The sequence below is a fragment of the Prinia subflava genome, chromosome 1, assembly GCF_021018805.1.
Source record: "Prinia subflava isolate CZ2003 ecotype Zambia chromosome 1, Cam_Psub_1.2, whole genome shotgun sequence".
NCBI lineage: Eukaryota > Metazoa > Chordata > Aves > Passeriformes > Cisticolidae > Prinia > Prinia subflava.
The window spans coordinates 66,442,459-66,460,387 of record NC_086247.1 but is presented as its reverse complement, the minus strand read 5'-3'; the positions used below and the strand labels follow the sequence as shown (position 1 = coordinate 66,460,387).

Below are 17,929 nucleotides of genomic sequence, written 5' to 3'. Positions count from 1 at the left end.
CAGAAACATTAAAATAGCTACTGTTGTTAATATTGTCACAATGTGATTTACCATTCTAAGTATTCAATTACGAGTTTATTCCTAACTATATAATTATCATCTCATTCCTAACTGTACAGTTTAAAGACACATTTCTAAATTCCATAATTTCAATAATGACATTACTAAGGACCATACTTTTAATGGAAAAATGGCATATAATGATAGCACATTTTTTAAAATCTAGGTATATTTATATTTTGCAGTATTGTACATTAGGACATAAAAATGAAGTATTTTGGGGCAGGCCCCTTTTTAATGCAATGTACTCTTAGGTATCCATGAATAGGAGTTTAAAAATGATGTTCAATCATTTCCTAGCACAAGAGAAACATATAAATTGTAGGACACAAAGGTATAATCAGCAAATGTTTTAAACAGCCCTTCTGAAAGAGGCTGAGAGACATTAAACAAACACTTCCAGTATACATGTTCCACTGAGCATTTTACAGAGCCATACTTTTTATTTCTACAATATGGGACAGCTGAATCCTCTTCAAATACTACAATACTCTTGCAGATATGAGTGCACACTCTTATAAAGCCCAGGCACACATTCCCTCCACCTGTGCATCCATACACTGATGTGTGTGAAAACGAAATTCATACAAGTAAGACATTTATAGCTCACCGGTAAATCTGTAATGGCCATGTCGCTTGTGATGGGGTGGGCACAGAATTTGTTGGACTCACCAACATGGCACTATATATATTGGAGGCAACCACAAGTATACAAAGTAGAATTGGTCCTATGATGGCCCCTTCCAGTCCCAGGTAATATGCTCCACCAGCTACTGCAAGGCCTGTCAGGTAAGGGTGACCACCTCTGCCACAAGAACAATGAAATCCAATTAAGAACAACAAACACAGCATTATCAATTACAAAATGTGAATTAATACTGAAGTTTTATTAAGCTTAGGAAATGACACAGCTAGCTACAACTACCCATATTTACACTCTAAACTGCTGTGACTGCACAAAGGTTCCAAGCTGTATCCTGTGCTGTATTTTGCACAACAGATCAAACGCCACTGTAGCATGGAACGCTGGCAAGATCCACAGTGGAGCAGTGACTTTACAGACATCTGCTGAAGAATATCTGAAGGACTTACCGGCAAACACACTTCCATTCTGAGAATGGAATGATGGTTGGTTACACACACTGTTCATACTTCATGGGCAAGAACTGGTGAAGGTTAACACAATTAGCAACATGTACTGTGAGGAGCCCTGAGCAAAGCCATTCAGTTACATGATGATGGCAACTTGCAGTGCATCTTTCAAAGAACAGCTGGCATACAATCTTTAAAGAAATAGCCATGTGTTCTCATTTTGTTATAAAAAAGCCTCTCAGATTGAATTTTGTTATCATTAGCTTTTAAGGTTTTCAGATGAAAAACAAAACCGAATTTTAATGAACATACTACTAATATTTACTAGGAAGTTTGGGCCAGAAGAGCTTTTTGGTAAGAGCTCTTATGGCAGCAAGTAAACCATGCTATTTTTGTTTTTTGTGTCTCAGATACTCTTTTTGGACCTGTGTTCAGCTGCAAAATGTGAATCCTACCAACAGCAGTTACATAAAACCTGTTCATCATTCTTCATTCTTTATACCTAAAAAAATTATGGCAATATGGAATTGTAGAAGAAAAACTACAATTGAAACTTGGCATGCAACTCTCAGGAAGCTCCTCTAAATTCTGAGTATAATACATAGAAAATACCAGCTAGTCAGTTCAGAACTCCAGCAGTTCCTTAGGTTTCCAACCATGAAGTCCCAAATTTTAAGTCTTTGCCTTCATCACAACTGTGTGCAAAATGAGGTCATGAAACATGACCTATAAAATCATACACACCTCAGTCACATCTCACCTAGATCCAACTTAACCTACTGGCATGACCAGATTGCTTTCCCAAAGTTTTATGTTTCTCCAATAATAGACACTATTAATTTCTAAACCTTTAAAAACTTCATTTTTTCCACCATTTGTATCAGTTTAAACATTATTTTGGCTAGTTTTCTAAATTAAACAACAGAACACCTGATGAAATAGGGCTACAGTACAAAGGTAATCCATTTAGAAAATCCTGCATAACCTAATTATAGCTATTTCAAATAGGTTTAATCTAATCTGGAAGACATCATGATGCTTACTGTTCAATTTATTGGGAAAAATACAATTTTCCTCCACTGTCAGAAAATCTATTCCTGTCCCATATGTTTTCTGGACAGTAAACAGAGTTTGCATCCTCTACAGTCCAAAAAAATGTATTCTAGTAAGCAGAAAAATTATTGGCTACTTAAATAGCTACTAGCCTCAAATTTATTTGTGATTTATTGTTGGGAAAAGAAATGTAATTTGATTATACTTTACTTGTTAGCTTTAATTAATGCAAAATAACTAGTATCACAGTCTATGAAAATTAGTATTAATGTTGGGCATAATAGTATTGGGCATACTATCATTAGGCACTCTCTGTTCAGTGTTATTATATTTAGTAAACAAAAATATTAATTTCTAATAACACAGAACTGAACCACTCTATGTCTTTATTCTACATTAACTCTATTAATTTTTGGTCCCTAAATAGTTCACTGTTTTATCTGCTCGGCAGCATCATCTGGCATTAGGACATAAAAAGTAAATACTACACACCTTTAGTCAATAATTAGATTAACAGAAAATATAAAGCAACTCAAAAAATCCCAGCTGAAACAGTTCATTTTGCTGATGTTGAGTTCAAGACCTCTGAAGTGTCAGAGTTTACAGAAAAGAGGCCTGGGAAAATGAAGGCACTTAGGCCAGTAAAACTGCTTACTATGAGGTTACTCCTGTGCTTGAAGATACTGTTTTGCATGCTTCAGAAAAACAAGTTTAATTAAAGGCATCACTGATTGTCAATCATTTTTACAATGCTAATTTTAAAAAGTGTTTAATGTACTTACCCTGATATATCTGAATAAATTGCTGTATCTACAAAATAGGTTGGCAAGAGGTGAAAAACCAAGAGCAAAAGGGCTTTGCATCCCTGTCCTTGCACAAGCCACAAATCTAGGACTGCAGGGACTGCTGCCCAGTATGTCCCCAGAAATGGCACTGCTCCAAGGATTGCTGCTAATGCTAGAGCACACAGAAGCAGAAGTGAAAAAAAAGATCACAGAAACATATTTCACAACTATATTTACAGTTACATTCTGACACTTTTGCCACACCAGTAAGTCCCACTTCCATCAACTGTTATAAATAAAGCATTGAAGAAGTGCCACATGAGGCTCTTGGTGTTTTATAGCAGTGGTTTAGGAAAAAAGGAAATTACACCATTCCCCATACAGAAGAGCTTCAACAAATGACAGTCGTAAGGAGTTAAGAGGCACCAGCTTACAAAAAGTTGAAGCTGAAATGTACAATCATGTACATTTCTTACTGTGTAAGAAAGCAAAGGAAACCCAAGTCTCACTCTAACTTTACTGTATCTCTTGCAGTCATTCATAATAGGAGAAAGCAGGCAAACATGAGATTTATGACTCACATATTTGTATGCAAACATGTGCACACAGGTGCACGCCCTTCTGCCTACAAAGACCTGCTGTAACCTAAAGCAATACAGATCTGCTGCCACTGTAATTAAATGCACCAGGGACAAACATTATACAAAGCACAATTAGGTGAGGTATTTTCCTTTTTCTTTTGTCTCATTAACCAGAAAGCAAAAACTTTTAAGACTTTGCACGTAGTTAAAAAAAATCAGACTGATTACTTTCTAAGTAGGTATAGTGACAATCAATGCCTTTGAGGTAGCTGCACTTTACAATACAGCCATTTCCCATTATATTGGGGTTTGCTGCTTCATAGCTTCCCTTTATGCTTCCCTGTACACAAGCATTTTGCAATTACTATTATTATAATTCTTTTTAGAGAAAGAAGGGCAAAGAGGAACAGGGGAGAAGGTTTTTCTCTGAGAAACTGTCCAGCCATTTCCAAAACTAAGATTAAATAGTAAAAGAAAACCAGAGGCTGGTAATACAATCAGACAAAAATACTGAGAATAAGGAGCATTCCTCTATCATGCACTTCCATGATACCCCATCTTCCTGCATTTAAGCATCTTGAAAAATCAGCACCTGTCAAATGTGAAAGAAACAGAAGCCAAGACATGTAGAATAAAGTTAAAACCTGAAAACACTTGGACTGAATACAAGGGAGAAGGAATTGGATCCAGCAAACAAAACAGCAAGAAGAGGTAAAATAGCTGACAGGGAATGTATTGTGGAAACAGAAAAAGGTAAGGCTCAGATGTAAGACAGCAATCAGGGCTTTCTCTCCACCCTTCCCACAGCCACATTCTCCAAGACCAGACCTGAGCTTGTCAGCAACATTTAGTATTTCTGATTTTTTACAATAAATAATTACATAGTATTATTTATAAATATAATTGCTCAAATTCTTACCAGATGGTATGAAGACTATGTTAATCCCAAATATAGTGTGAGTCAACCAAGTGTAGAGTCCATAGAACCCAGCCATTTTGAGGGAAGCATCAAACACACCTCTAAAACAATCAAAGAAACTCTGTTAATTTTTATTAGCTAGAGGATTCCAAGAACTATGAAGATACACACACAGCTTGCTTTGAATAACTGAAAAGCCATCAGTGCCACAAATAACACATCTCAAAATGTAACACTGAACCCCTTATACATCTGTTCCCTCTGAGAAGAATAAATATTCATCACATTTATAATTAAAAGCATTTAGACACAAAAAATGGGTTCCAGGGATAAATTCCTTGAAAGAAACTGATCAAGTATCAGATCACATCCTCTAACAAAAATAACCTTTCTTCTATGAGAAGTAGTACTATTCTACATACATACATTTTCTTTCCTCTTTTCCACTTCTAGGTGTTCATTCATTTTCTTTATCTGCTTACATTTCTATGCCTGCTTTTTTTCATTGGATCCCCTCCAGCTTTTAGGTTCCTTACTGGGCTACATTACTAAAAATCAAACAGTAAATCTGGTAACCTGATTCAATCCTGCTGGATCTGCATCTAAAGTTCTCCTCTCTTAAGTGTGACCACAGCTTCAGGAGACAGCACAAAGACAGCTAAGTGCTGTGACATTTTTACAGCACAAGGGCAGGTACACATGTGGAATATCCCATAACTGAACTGGAAAACCATGTCTTAACAGTCACAAAAACCATAATCTCAAACTGCTGAACCTCATTATTGTATTATGTCAGTTTTTCACCCATATTCGAGAAGTGACGTTTCCTGAAATCACTATTTCAGCTTGAATCCAAGTAACCAAGCCCCCCAACTCATTACACTTAACATCATTGCAGAATTGGTGGCACATACACCCTTCTCCTAGCAAAGAAAAATGTGAAGTTTCTTGATGTTAAGTTCCCATTTGTAACTCATGGTGATTGTGCCTTGGCAGTTTTGGGAACTCTGGCAGCAGGGCAAAGAGGACAGGAAGACACACAACACACAGGAATCATTGAAGGACATAGAAAAACAGCCCTTTCTGGATCTAAAATCTGTAACAGCAGTTTCCTTGATCCATTGTGTCCATAAAGCCTTGTAGCAAAGAAACCTTCTGTGTTATTAAACTACAAGGTAGAATCTTTTCTGAATTACCAAAAAGAATTCCAAGACTCCCAGTTTTTGATTCTTTGGCCATTATCCTCATTATTATTTGTGTAAGCAGTGTGGCTTTTTGCTCTTGTGTCCTACCTAAGGGCTCACTTTTAGATTTCTACATGACTTCAGAATCCAAATTATCTTATTTAAAATTCATTCACTGGAAGCTATGAGTGCATAATAAACTTCACACATCAACTACTGCTCAACATGTTAGATTCTCTTAACAGACTAACCAGAAACAGCTGTTGTCAGCCGTTTTCCCCTCCAAAAGAGAAAGGGAAAATAAAGAAAAAAAGTAAGCTTTAAAGAATGACCTGAAGTAATAAGTCTAATCTTTACATGGTGCAAAATAGGAAGGCAGGGAACATTTACAAATATGTGGTGGCCTCAGCAAAAAAAAGCTGCAATACTTCTCTGTTTAGATGAACTTTTATTATATTAAAATGGGAAGTCAGACCAAAATATATAAACTCTACAAATTTTGAAGAGTGACATATTCACTTGTATTTGAGTTATAAGAAAATAAGTTTCAGACATAAAAAAAAATTGGCAAGGAGGCAAGAAAATCCCAAAACCCAAGGCCACAGTAACAATGCTAAATGTGAATTTGCATTAAAAATTCAAGATACTTTCATATTCAAAAGTCTTAATTTTCTACATTTCTTGTGACATTTAACTCATGCCTACTCTTTCTGAGGATATCATAGAAGCATATCTTTCTAAGAAGAACCTGTGTAGTAATCTTCAAGCAAATCTTTTTCTTATCCAACAGGAAATGTGGCACAAATACATCACAGTTGTCAAAAATATTTTAGAACAGTCCTTGAGTATCTCCTTATTTTTTCCAAAAAGATGTTTTCTGTACTGTAGTAAACTTAACAAGATCTTAACAATTTCTATATGAATGCCCCAAAACTACATTTCAGTGTACAAGAGGTACAGGCCTCTAGCTTGAGAAAACTATCTGAAGTTTCAATTTCACTTGAAATTAAATTATCCATCTACAAGCAGTCATTTTAGATTTTCCCAGAGAGACTACAAAAGAAGGGAAGACAGTGTTATTATGGTAACCACAGGAGAGACAGCAACCTAGGGAAAAAAAAAAAAACCACTGAAGGTGTCTATAAAACAAGTTGCTTTCATAGTCTCAGCTCAAGGATTTGGCAGTCAGATCACTGCAGGACAACAGAAAATCTAGTGTGGGACTAACAGGCAGTCCTGGTCTGATGTCATTCTGTAAATTGACACATAATATATTTCAATGGCCAAACAGTGCAAACCTCTGATAGATTTAGGACAGCATCTCTCAGGCTCCATGTTTCTAACACTCACAATTAATGCACTGAGAGGAGAAGCCATCACACAGTGCTGGGAAGTTGGGAAGTGAGAGGAGGCTGCACCTAGTCTCACTCTCCTCCTTCCCCTTGGTTTGTGTCTGCCTCAACTGAAGCTGTAAAACTTCACAATAAAGGCACAGGGGATACTACTTTGTGGCAGGTATGGACCAGGAGAACCTTAATCTCTTGGAAAACTCGTATTTGTTACTTTCTGGTAACTGTCACAAAAACTAAAAATTGTATCTTGAAGTCTGGAAATTCATATATATTTTCCTTCATGGTTAAGGCAGTAAAAAAAAAAAAATTCTGAAAACACTAATCAGAATCTTATCAGCACTTTTCTTCAGCTACTCTGTACCTGAGGTAACAGACCTTAAAGATGATGTGGGTGTGCTAGTGCCAGTGCTGCATGAATTTATTACCATCTCTAAAACACAGACCTTCCTGGTGTAATTATGACTGTAAGTAAGCTTCATCTCTTAATACATTATTGGCACACATACAGCCTCCTTTTATATACAAGAGTAATTGTATGATTCAGAAATCAGAAAATTCAGTTGCTGCTCACGTCTCATTTTGGCACCGTATCTGGATGAACCACTTTACCTGCAAGAGCTGTCATCTGCAAATGTGTAATTTATGAGCACTTCATGCCAATTTGGCATAAGGCATACTCACACATACATATTCCATTTTACTGAGCTTTGAAAAGCATGTAAAATTAAAAAAAAAAATCAGAGGACATGGGTCATGCTTCACATTATTCAGATTAAAAATGAAGAAACTTCTGTGAAATGCTTCTGCACAGCTGGCCTTTTTCTCTATGTGTGTGTGTGTGTGTGTGTGTGTGTGTAGAAGTTCCTCCTACTAAGTTTTGTCCCTAAGCAATGGAATTTGCTTGTAGACTCCACAAGGTAAAGCCCTACTTCTTCAGTTTATGGGTTCTGTGGATTTTTTTTCTCTTTCACTGATTGAGCTTCCCTTTTATTGCTACTGTAGTTTATATCAAATGTATGTCCACCTGAATCCAGGTTCACTTCACAGAGCCTGCAGGTAAAGTCTGTTCACTGTTACTGACACAATGAGATCTCAAAAATTTCAACCTAATGCTGCAACAACCCCAGCTGAAAAGAGCTCTTCAGCTTAGATCATGGATTTTTTGACCTTGAAGTTAATTTGATTTTCTAGATGTCTCTGTTCCCAAAGCACTGGAAGAAAGAAGAGCATATAGGCTGAAATAATGAGAATTTGAGTTACCAGAAAGATTAGAGTAAGCATATAATAAGTTCAGAAGAGGGATTTTCTGGTTATTATACTAAATTTATATGAACAGGCATATGAACCCTGGCTTGTGAATAGGCATAAGAGTAAAAATTACACAAAAATGATATTCATCTTTGGAAAAGTTTGCAAGAAGTAGCATTTCTCTAAATTCCTTACAAAACACTTTACGATCCATACAACAGTTTACAATCCAATTAAAATGCAAGGTTGGCAATGGGAACACCCTCAGCCAAAAATACTGTTAGAACAAGACAATTTCATTCTTTTGTCATCTGCCTCACTCCACTGATGTCTGGTATTTTCCCATATTCTATAAGTAGACACTAAAAGGATCGTGCTCCATCTTTGCTGAAAACCTTCCTGTATAGAGAACTGACTAATTCAAAATGATGCTTTAAGATACCTCAGCTACTCATTTTCTTTTGAGAATACAACCATCACATTTTAAAAGAGAGTTTGAAGTATAAGTGAAATGCATTTAAAACTTCACAGCATGGTTTCACAATTTATCTTCAGATCACGTTAGCTCAGAAGTGTCCCAGTAAAGGAGCCCTCCCATTCCCCTGTTCCAAAGATTCCCATCTGTACCAGATGACCCTTCCTCTCTCTACCTGCCCGCACAGTCTTCATTATGTGCCATGGCACTTTCTACAACGGATTCAGCTTTTTCATTTTTACAATGAATTCATGACAATGGTTACATGATGGGTTAGTTTTAACAAAATAGCTCAGGTCTCCACTCCCCAGCCAACTCACAAGCAGTGGCTTAAACAGTAGCATTCCCACCAGGAAAGGAGCAGGTAACACTCATGGCTGGAAAGCAAGAACACACCAGTGCTGTCTCACCCCAGCTGAAATTAACACTCACTGTCACCATAAAAAACAAAGAACTCTTCAAAACCAAAGAACTCTTGGTGGTGTGTGAAGAACTTTCTTCACACACCAGCAAGATGTGTTGCAAAACACAAGTTACCAGTGGCAGCTATTATCTTTAAAAAGACCAACGTATTCCTATTCTACAATGACTGCCCAAATTCTAAGTGATCACCAGGTGAACACTGAAGAATGACATGACTCAAAGAAGTCCATTTGAAAAAACTTCTTAAGCTGTTCTTTGACCCTCTTTAAGGGTTCTGCTCTTTTAGGGATAAAAAATGACCCTCTTTATATTTCAGTTTCAAATTTAACATGAAAGTAAGCTAAATGCACTAAGATAGATTCCAGCTATGAATAAAGCAGAAGTGGCAGGAAGTGTTTCTTGACAGAGTAAGATCATCTCAGGAGCAATATAAATATGCAAATTACTTTCAGAGATGACAAGACTTCAACAGTTTTGCTGCTGAAATTAATTTCTCCTCATGAATGATACAACTGAACAAAACAGCTCCAACCTATGCAGGCTAGTAATGACACTAATCAGATAAAGTGATACGGTCTTCTATCAAAGCATCATTCCTCCAGATGGTATAACTGATGCAAATATTGCATACGCATCCCAAGGCAGGACAAGGCTCCAGTGACTTTATCATTAAGGTGTGGCAACCAGTCTGAAGGACACAGTGGCACACAGACTCTCTTCCTTAACCAAGAAACGTCTACATTCTGTGAAAAATAACAATGAACCTGTAAGCAATTCAACATCTGAGTATTTCTTTAAAATGCCTTTGTATTTGTACTATTTTTTAAATTATTACTTTGGCCTGTAATTGTAAGCTTACAATTACTCTTCTGAGAAGCACATTTGAAAGGACCAGCATTTCTGAACCACCTATTTCTAACATTTCCAGATTTTTACCATGAGTAGATAGATGACACTTACTAACTGCAATACCATATTCATCTTAAAATTCATCTTGGAACATAACATAAAAAAGGCAAATTTGTTCAGACCAAAGATCTGTCTAGCCAGCATCCTAACTCCAGCAGAGTCCAGAAGCAGACGCTAAGGGAACAAAAGAAATAGACAAACCTCTTCAACAATCTCCCCTGAGCATTCTTCCAACCTCTACTTCCACCTCAGGGGATATTATGAACCTCATAAAGGCTTTCTATTAATTAATCTTCAATTAATATATATTCTTAGTCCTCCTGTTCAATCTTGCAAGTTGCTGCAACTCCAGTGTTCTTTTGCAAGATCTTACCCGTGCCCTACTGCCTGCTGCATGCACAAACACATTTTCTGGAAGTGTCTGGTTGCTTTCTGGTGACATTAAGATTTTATCCTAGAACAGACCATAGGCAGTCCCAGCTCAGTCATCCTTTTTATACTGGTTCTGATTTTACAAACTTCAGTTGTGTAACATCCTTTTTTCCAGGCTGAAGAGTCCTGAGCAGCTCAGTCATTCCTCACAGAGAAACTGATGCACACCTTCATTTCTCTAACCAGTCCTGTAGCACTCCGAGCTTTTTGAGATGCAGGAACCAGAACGGCACTCAGCAACTCAGGGTACAGGAAAATCATAGTTTCATACAATGGGAGTACAATTCTGTGTTTCTGATGTCTAGGTCTGTGGTAACATATCTTAATGTTTGATATGCCTGGCAGATGTTTTTTAAGCATTACCAAGCAGTGAGCTAGCCTGTGCACCAGAAAATATAGCTCCCAAGTGATAAGAGTCAGCACAGAAGTAATCAGTTTATGTGTGAAGTTAGGACTGGTTCCCCCCGACATGCATCACTTTCACCTACAATACATTTCAACAGTCATTTTATTTCCCAGGCACTGCTGTCTTCTAACTGAGTTTGTCTACAATCCTGCTGCATCCACAACTTCTCGGGAAACCCATTCCACTGTCTCACCACTCTCACTGTAAAGAATTTCTTCCTTATATCTAATTTAAACCTACCCTCTTCCTGTATTAAGACAATACCCCTTATCCTTGAAAGTCTCAGGAAAGCAATACTGTAAAAAGCTTTTATTAAATTTTGGTAGAACACAGCAGACAGACGAACTTATGAAGGGTCCTGCTAGCCCACACTTCAGAAAACATGAGGAATGAGGCAGAACTTCCTTCTGTGAAAACTCCACTGATTCTTTGCAACTAAATCATATTCACCAGGTGCTGGTACATCCTTAAGTTCCTAATAAGCCTTACAGTACCAATATCCATCGAGCTTACAAGTTTGTATTTCCTGGGTTTTCTGGAACTTTTGGGTTTTTTTAAGTTTGAGATTTCTATAGTGAGTTATCAGTCACTCCCAACAACCTGCTATTGCTCATTTAATCTGTTTTTCTCTAGCTCTTCTACAGTCACTGTAATTTCTGAGAGATTCTGCTTTAGCTCATCCATAAGAAGGGTTTTACAATGTGACTCCCTCCGCTTACCTTCACGGCAACAAGCAACACAGCATCAATTTACCTCCCCCCTGCAACAGCCTGGTGGTTACTGAGCACTCCTTGTCACCCCTCAGCCCCCTGACTGCTTGTTGCTCCTGCCACATGTGAAAAATTACACTTTGGTTTATTAGCATTTTGTGGAGCTTAGAGTAAATGAATCCCACTCAGCACCACACTCATGCTTTAGGACCATTTCTATCTGCTGAAGTTTATGATCCTTTCATTTATTTAGCAAAAACTTCAGTTTTTAAGAGGATAGTGTCTCATTTCCATGGCCTTTAATATTTAGCTGTTCAGATATGCACTCTCTTCCCCCTTCAGCCTTACTCAGTTGTTAGCATGCACTGGCATTAATATTTATTGTTCTCCACACCACTTGTAAGGATGTAAATTCTTTAAGATTCCCATTTTAGCTTGAAAAGTTCATGAAAGAGAGCAACAGCTGGCTCAAGTCAATATTGCTTGAGATCCACTGCAGTCTTATATTAAGAAACTCCTAGAGTGTTCAGATTATTCCTATTATAAAATTATGAAACACAAGCATAAAGAAGGGAGTATTTTCATTGCTTATGTTGGTGGAAACAATAAACAGTGGATTGGCCTAATAACTCAAAAGAGTAAAAAAGCTAAAGCTGTGATCTTAAATCTTTGAAATATCAGGAAATCCTCAAGTTTTATTTAAGATTTCATGCTGTCTCCTTATACTACAATAGATCTGTATTTTAGACAGCAGAATCTTACCAAGGCTATAATAACATATACTGCAATATTGAAACATATATAGAATTATCAGATATGCAAACATAGAACCCTGCAAGATTATACTAAAAATAATTCTAATGCTATACTTTTATTCTTAGAAATACCTGATGGAATATCTTTTTTCTATATATTTAATGAAATCTTTCAGCAACCTTTTTCTTTCCATCCTTTCCAGTTAGCCTGTCTTAGAAGCAAAGAGAAAAACTAACCGGTTGATCTTAATTCCAGATGTAACTTAAGCATAACTGGTACGGTTTATGTCATTACCAGTTAACCTTTCATTCAAATAGGTTTTGACATATAAATAACTTTTTAAAAGTTGGTGCTGCAGTAAAGAGAAGTAGTGTATATATATAAAAGCCTAAGTGCAACACATAATTAAGGGACTAGTACCTAAGATGTGGTGTAGTTACACTGTTCTTACAGATTGCAGGGAAATCTGCTTTTGAGTTTAAATGTGCTCCCGCTCGCACATGCACTAACCCACATCCTCTGCATCTTTACAGATATTTCCAATCTTAAAAAACACTGGAGAGCCAGAGCATTACACACTAGAGATATGCACTAAGACAAGCTGCTCTTAGAACATGCCATCTGGAATGTGAAAGAAGCCAATGGCAGAATATTGGCACTGTCCCTCATAAAGCAGGGAGTCCTCAGGAGCCTCTGGTGTGTTTGGTATCAGCCTGCAGGGCAGAGAGAGCAGAACTGTCTGTTTCAGCATCAGGTTATGCACTTAGATAAGCTTGTGAATTAGAGGTAGTAAACTGTAAAACTCAGTTAAATTTACAGACTGATATGCTTCACCAAAATTATATGTGTATAATAATGAATATTTTTTCACAATTTCAGGTAAATTTTGGAGTAAAGATTAAGTACAAGCAAATAAATTATTTTCTGAAATTTTCTTTTAAGATCTGTTTTTCTTTGAAATAGTTTTTGAATAACTGATTGGTATCATGTACATAAAGCAATACACAGACAGCTTTTGTGTTTAAGGACAAGTATTTTCTATATAAAAGGAAGTACGGGTAAAGACAAATCATAGGGTGGTCCTTTTTGCAAATATAAGAATATTTAAGACTAAAAAAGTGGTATGAGCAAGTCATGTGTCTATTGCTAGTAAAATAGGCAGCTTAAAAATACTTCTATGTACCCCACTCAGATAATCAGGTTATGGTTACAGTCAGTTTGATTCAGCATATGTCCTGAAACAATGTGGCATCTCCTTATGGATTTACAGACCACATTCTACTCTTTTTCCAAAAATTCAACTGAAGCTTTCTTTTCTTGAAGGTAATTAAAAACAAAATATAAGTGTCTGTTATTCCCAGTTTTAGACTAGGCAATTATTTCATTAGAGAATCTTACAATCATTTAGGCTGGAAAAGACCCCCAAGATCATCAAGCCCAACCTTTGATCCATCACCACCCTGTAGACTAAACCATAGCACTAACTGGCACATCTGGTTGTTTCTTAAATACTTCTAGGAATGGTGATTTCACCACCTCGCTGGACAGTCCACTCCAATGCTTGACAACCCCTTCTGTGAAGAAATTCTTCCTAACATCCAACTTTAATCTTCCCTGGTGCCACTTGAGGACACTTCTTCTCATGCCTTGGAGAAGAGGCTGACTTCCACCTGGCCACACCCTCCTTTTGGGAGCTGTAGGGAGTGATGAGGTCTCCTCTGAGCCTCCTTTCCTCCAGGCTAAACACCCCCAGCTCCCTCAGCTGCTCCTCACAGGACTTGTGCTCCTCACCCTTCACCAGCTTCGTTGCCCTTGTCTGGACTCACTCCAGCCCTTCTATGTCTTTCTTATAGTGAGGAAACTGCACACAGCACACACACCTCACCCGTGCCAAGGACAGGGGACAACCACTGCCCTGGTCCCACTGGCCACACTGTTGTTAATACAAGCCAGGATGCCATTGGCTTCACGATTAAGACAGACTCATTAAGACAATTGTTCAATTCTACTCCCATCTCATAACATAAACCCTAAGTAAAACTTGAAAAATTTCAGTAAGGTCCTATTAGATGCATTCCTGTGACAAAATATTTCAGCAAGAGTTAACTCCTGCAACTGAAGAACATTCACTGCATGCAAAAATTCTGTCAAAACATAATCAGTTAACAGTTATCTTTTAAAAATTAATCTGAAAGAAATTATTAATGTTGCAGTAAAATGAACAAGATCACACGTTTTGCTTTTTCTAAGCATTAGCTCAACATGCTGGAAGATTATTGTTTTCTGTGGGAATTGTATCATTGTCTCATTTTCTCCATAATCACTGCCAGGATGCCACAGCAAACCAATTAGATGTTCAAACAGCTGAGACTGTTTGTTTATTTGTTTGTTTGCATGCTAGCTCTTTACAGATCTCTTTATATGTTAATAAATAGAAGTTGAAATTTCATTAAGAACCTATTTCATCCATCAAGACATGCTAAGTTTTTTTCACATCAAATCCTTTTTTGGACTTTTCAACCAATTTCAGCTAAGGATAACAATTTCCTCTGTAGAAATATGTAACATTTTAAGTAATTTTTCTAACCAATGAAACATCTGATCAAATTTGAGGTGTGCAAGGCAAATGAAGAAAATGACGCAAATAATGATACCCCTTCTCAAATTGAAAACAAACAGTACTTATCTTCCTGGCATTACAGACCAAACTTCCACTAACACATGTTTCAAAGCATCACTCAAAACACTGATCTGGGTTTAAGACCATTTCACAACGTTAATTAGGCCCCACCAAGACTGCAAGCTGCAGTAACTTTAAGCCACAGCCATACCCGTGTGCATGCACTCATGTGAAAGTATCGCACACACTAAATTGCACCGAGGCCGTGAGAACATGCAACTTAGTAATGTGCAATATCTCCACCAGAGCAAGCAGAATGGGAGCTTCAGGGAAGAAGGGTATGGTGCATTCAGGAAGAGAACGACATGCTGCTCAGGGAAAGGAAAATGGTTCAGGCAAAAAGGTGTGCATGCTACTACTTGGAAACCTGTGATTTGGAGAGTTACTGGTTCATCCACTCAGGACAAAAACAAAACAAAAATAAAAATCCAGACAAGAGCACCCCCTCCCTATTTCAGGGTTAAAGAATGTAATTTTCCTACTTAAGCAGTAAAGTAGGTGACTCATGAACCAACTTTGTTTTACAGAACTCTTCTGAACAAAGCAAATCTCACACTGTTATGGACAGATAATGATTCCCCTCAATCTTCAAAATACTACATTATTAATTATAATTACAACAAAAGAATTCACTAACTACTATTGAGAATTAAAATTATCTAAATAGAGTGAACTGGTCCAAGTGGTCCTAACGTTTCTAAAGCAAGTCATCTTCCTAAACCTAACAGAGTAGTGCCAAAAGAATTCCTGCAGCTCAACCTACTCTGGCATAATCCTTGTGCCACAGTCATCAGGCCCCTCCCTGTTTCCCTTTCTTCGTTCCTATGGCTGACTTTAAGTGGTTTCAGTGAAAGTAAATCATGTATTTACTATATTCACGGGCAACTAACCACCACTGTCAGTTAAGGGAGACTCTCACACAAGATGAAATATTACCTTTGATATTCATCACATTTTTATCCTGATACCCACTTATGCAATATGGAAAACAGGCAAAAAACAAAACAACCACAAAAAAAAGAAGAAAAAAGGAACAAAAAGAAGAGGAAAATAAAAAAAGGAAAAACAAAAGAGAGAACTGTGGAGGGATGAAATGCAAAGGATGAATGAAGAAGATATCGAGAAGAAAAAAGAGTAATGAAACGTGGCCACACCAAGAAAGTTAGAATCAGACTGAGAAAGACCCGAGATTGGAAAGAAAAGAAAAATAAAAACAGATACCCCAACCGGGATTGAAGGACCAAAACTACTAGAGAACAGAAGCTCCTTTACTGCTGAGGCATTAGCAGTATTTGGGATTATTATAACTTTCCTAAATTTTTGTTTCTCACCTCATTTACAGGCAATGGCACATGAAATTCCAGCATGGAGTTTTGAATTAGTTGGTTGATTTGAAAGAGATCCAGTACTTCACACATTAGTCAGAAATCCCTGTGGTCACATATGCCATCAGTTATAATATTCCTTTAGGGAATCGTCACATAACTACTGACCTTTCCTCTTCCCTGTAGATTAAATGCTGCCTTTCACAAGATGCAAACAATGAGAAGCAAATGCAATATATGACACCAATGCACACACAAGTACTTAGTCTAAAATCATATGAGCATTTTCATGATGAAAGTTACTCAAAATTGAGAAAACTGGTTTATGACCAATTTGCAAATCTGTGTTTGTCCCATAGTCCAAACACTGCCAGTTCCCATCTGGAGGGCTGCTTGGAGGCAGGCAGCACTGCCTGCGAGAACTGGGAGCTCAGTCAAAGGCAGGTGTCTGGGGTAAAGGCAAATGCCTGTCTTACAGTCACATTCACAACACGGGAAAAGACCAAACTAGCAGCAGATCATCCCTTAGGTTGCCATTTGCCCTCCAGTCCCAAGAGATACCTAGAAAACAGTTCATTTGTGGACTGTCAAGGGGTGCATGGCCCCGTCTTTCCCACTGCCCCTCATGAAAAGGTGTCATCTCTTCAGCACTGAGGCCTGAAGGATTGAGAGAGGAGGAGCATCCTTCCATCAAGCTGCTGCTTTCCCCATGTGGCAAGGGACTTCCCATCAGCTGTCCTGCCTTCTACAGATGGGAAGGGATACCCACAGCTATGCAGAAGGTGACTCTCCCACCATCACCCATGCCCTCACTCCAGACCATCACCAGCATCAGCCTCATCATTGCCCTGAGTCACACTACCACCATTCCTGTTCAAATTGTCCTGCTGAGCCCCTGGCATTGCTCCTACAGCATCCCCTTCTGCTCACCTATCTGGTTAGTGGAAGCTGTCACGAGCCTTGCTGAAGTCAGAGCAAGTGGCAGTCACTGCTGTCCCCGGGTCCCACTAGGACAGTCACCTCCTCAAAGCAAGGCCCATGCTTTTCCCAGCACAACTTGTACCTTGGTGGAGCTGTGCTGGCTGGTGCCTCCAAGTGATCTTCTGTCTCTCACAGCCCTGCCTCTGTACCACTAGGTTTGCCAAACAAGCTCTTGGCTCAGGCACAGCGTGAGGCTCTTGGCAAATCCCTGCTCAGTCCCACCACCTGATACATGCTGCTGGTATTTTGCTTCTCTGGCATCCTGGATGAATAAATTTCCTATCAAAGGTCAGGAGGGCAATTCATCGCATGGTTTGCAGCAGGCAGTTCTTGGATTACACTCAGCTTCTTCAAAACTCCTATAGTGTCACCACAGCTGCATCTATTTTTTCCCACTACTCAAGTTCAAATTTATAATCTGTAGTATTTTGACAGAAACACTGAGATTCAACACTTGGCTCAAAGCAGCCTGGAAAGCTGCTCTTACCCCTACCCCTATACAGCTCACAAATCTATTTGTGTGAACAGAGAACTGTCACTGTATTTGCAAACCCATAA

General features: G+C 38.1%; 1 protein-coding gene across 2 annotated transcripts in view; it reads right to left on the bottom strand.

Annotated features, from left to right (window-relative positions):
- TMEM245 (transmembrane protein 245) overlaps positions 1-17,929 on the bottom strand; it is a 73,210-nt gene that overhangs the window by 2,752 nt on the left and 52,529 nt on the right. For both annotated transcript variants that reach the window (XM_063398961.1, XM_063398970.1), the window contains 3 exons: positions 4,491-4,591; positions 2,988-3,162; positions 671-865 (listed from right to left, as the gene is read on the bottom strand). In XM_063398961.1, the coding sequence (XP_063255031.1) occupies positions 671-865; positions 2,988-3,162; positions 4,491-4,591 (471 nt within the window). The remainder of the gene's footprint in view (positions 1-670; positions 866-2,987; positions 3,163-4,490; positions 4,592-17,929) is intronic.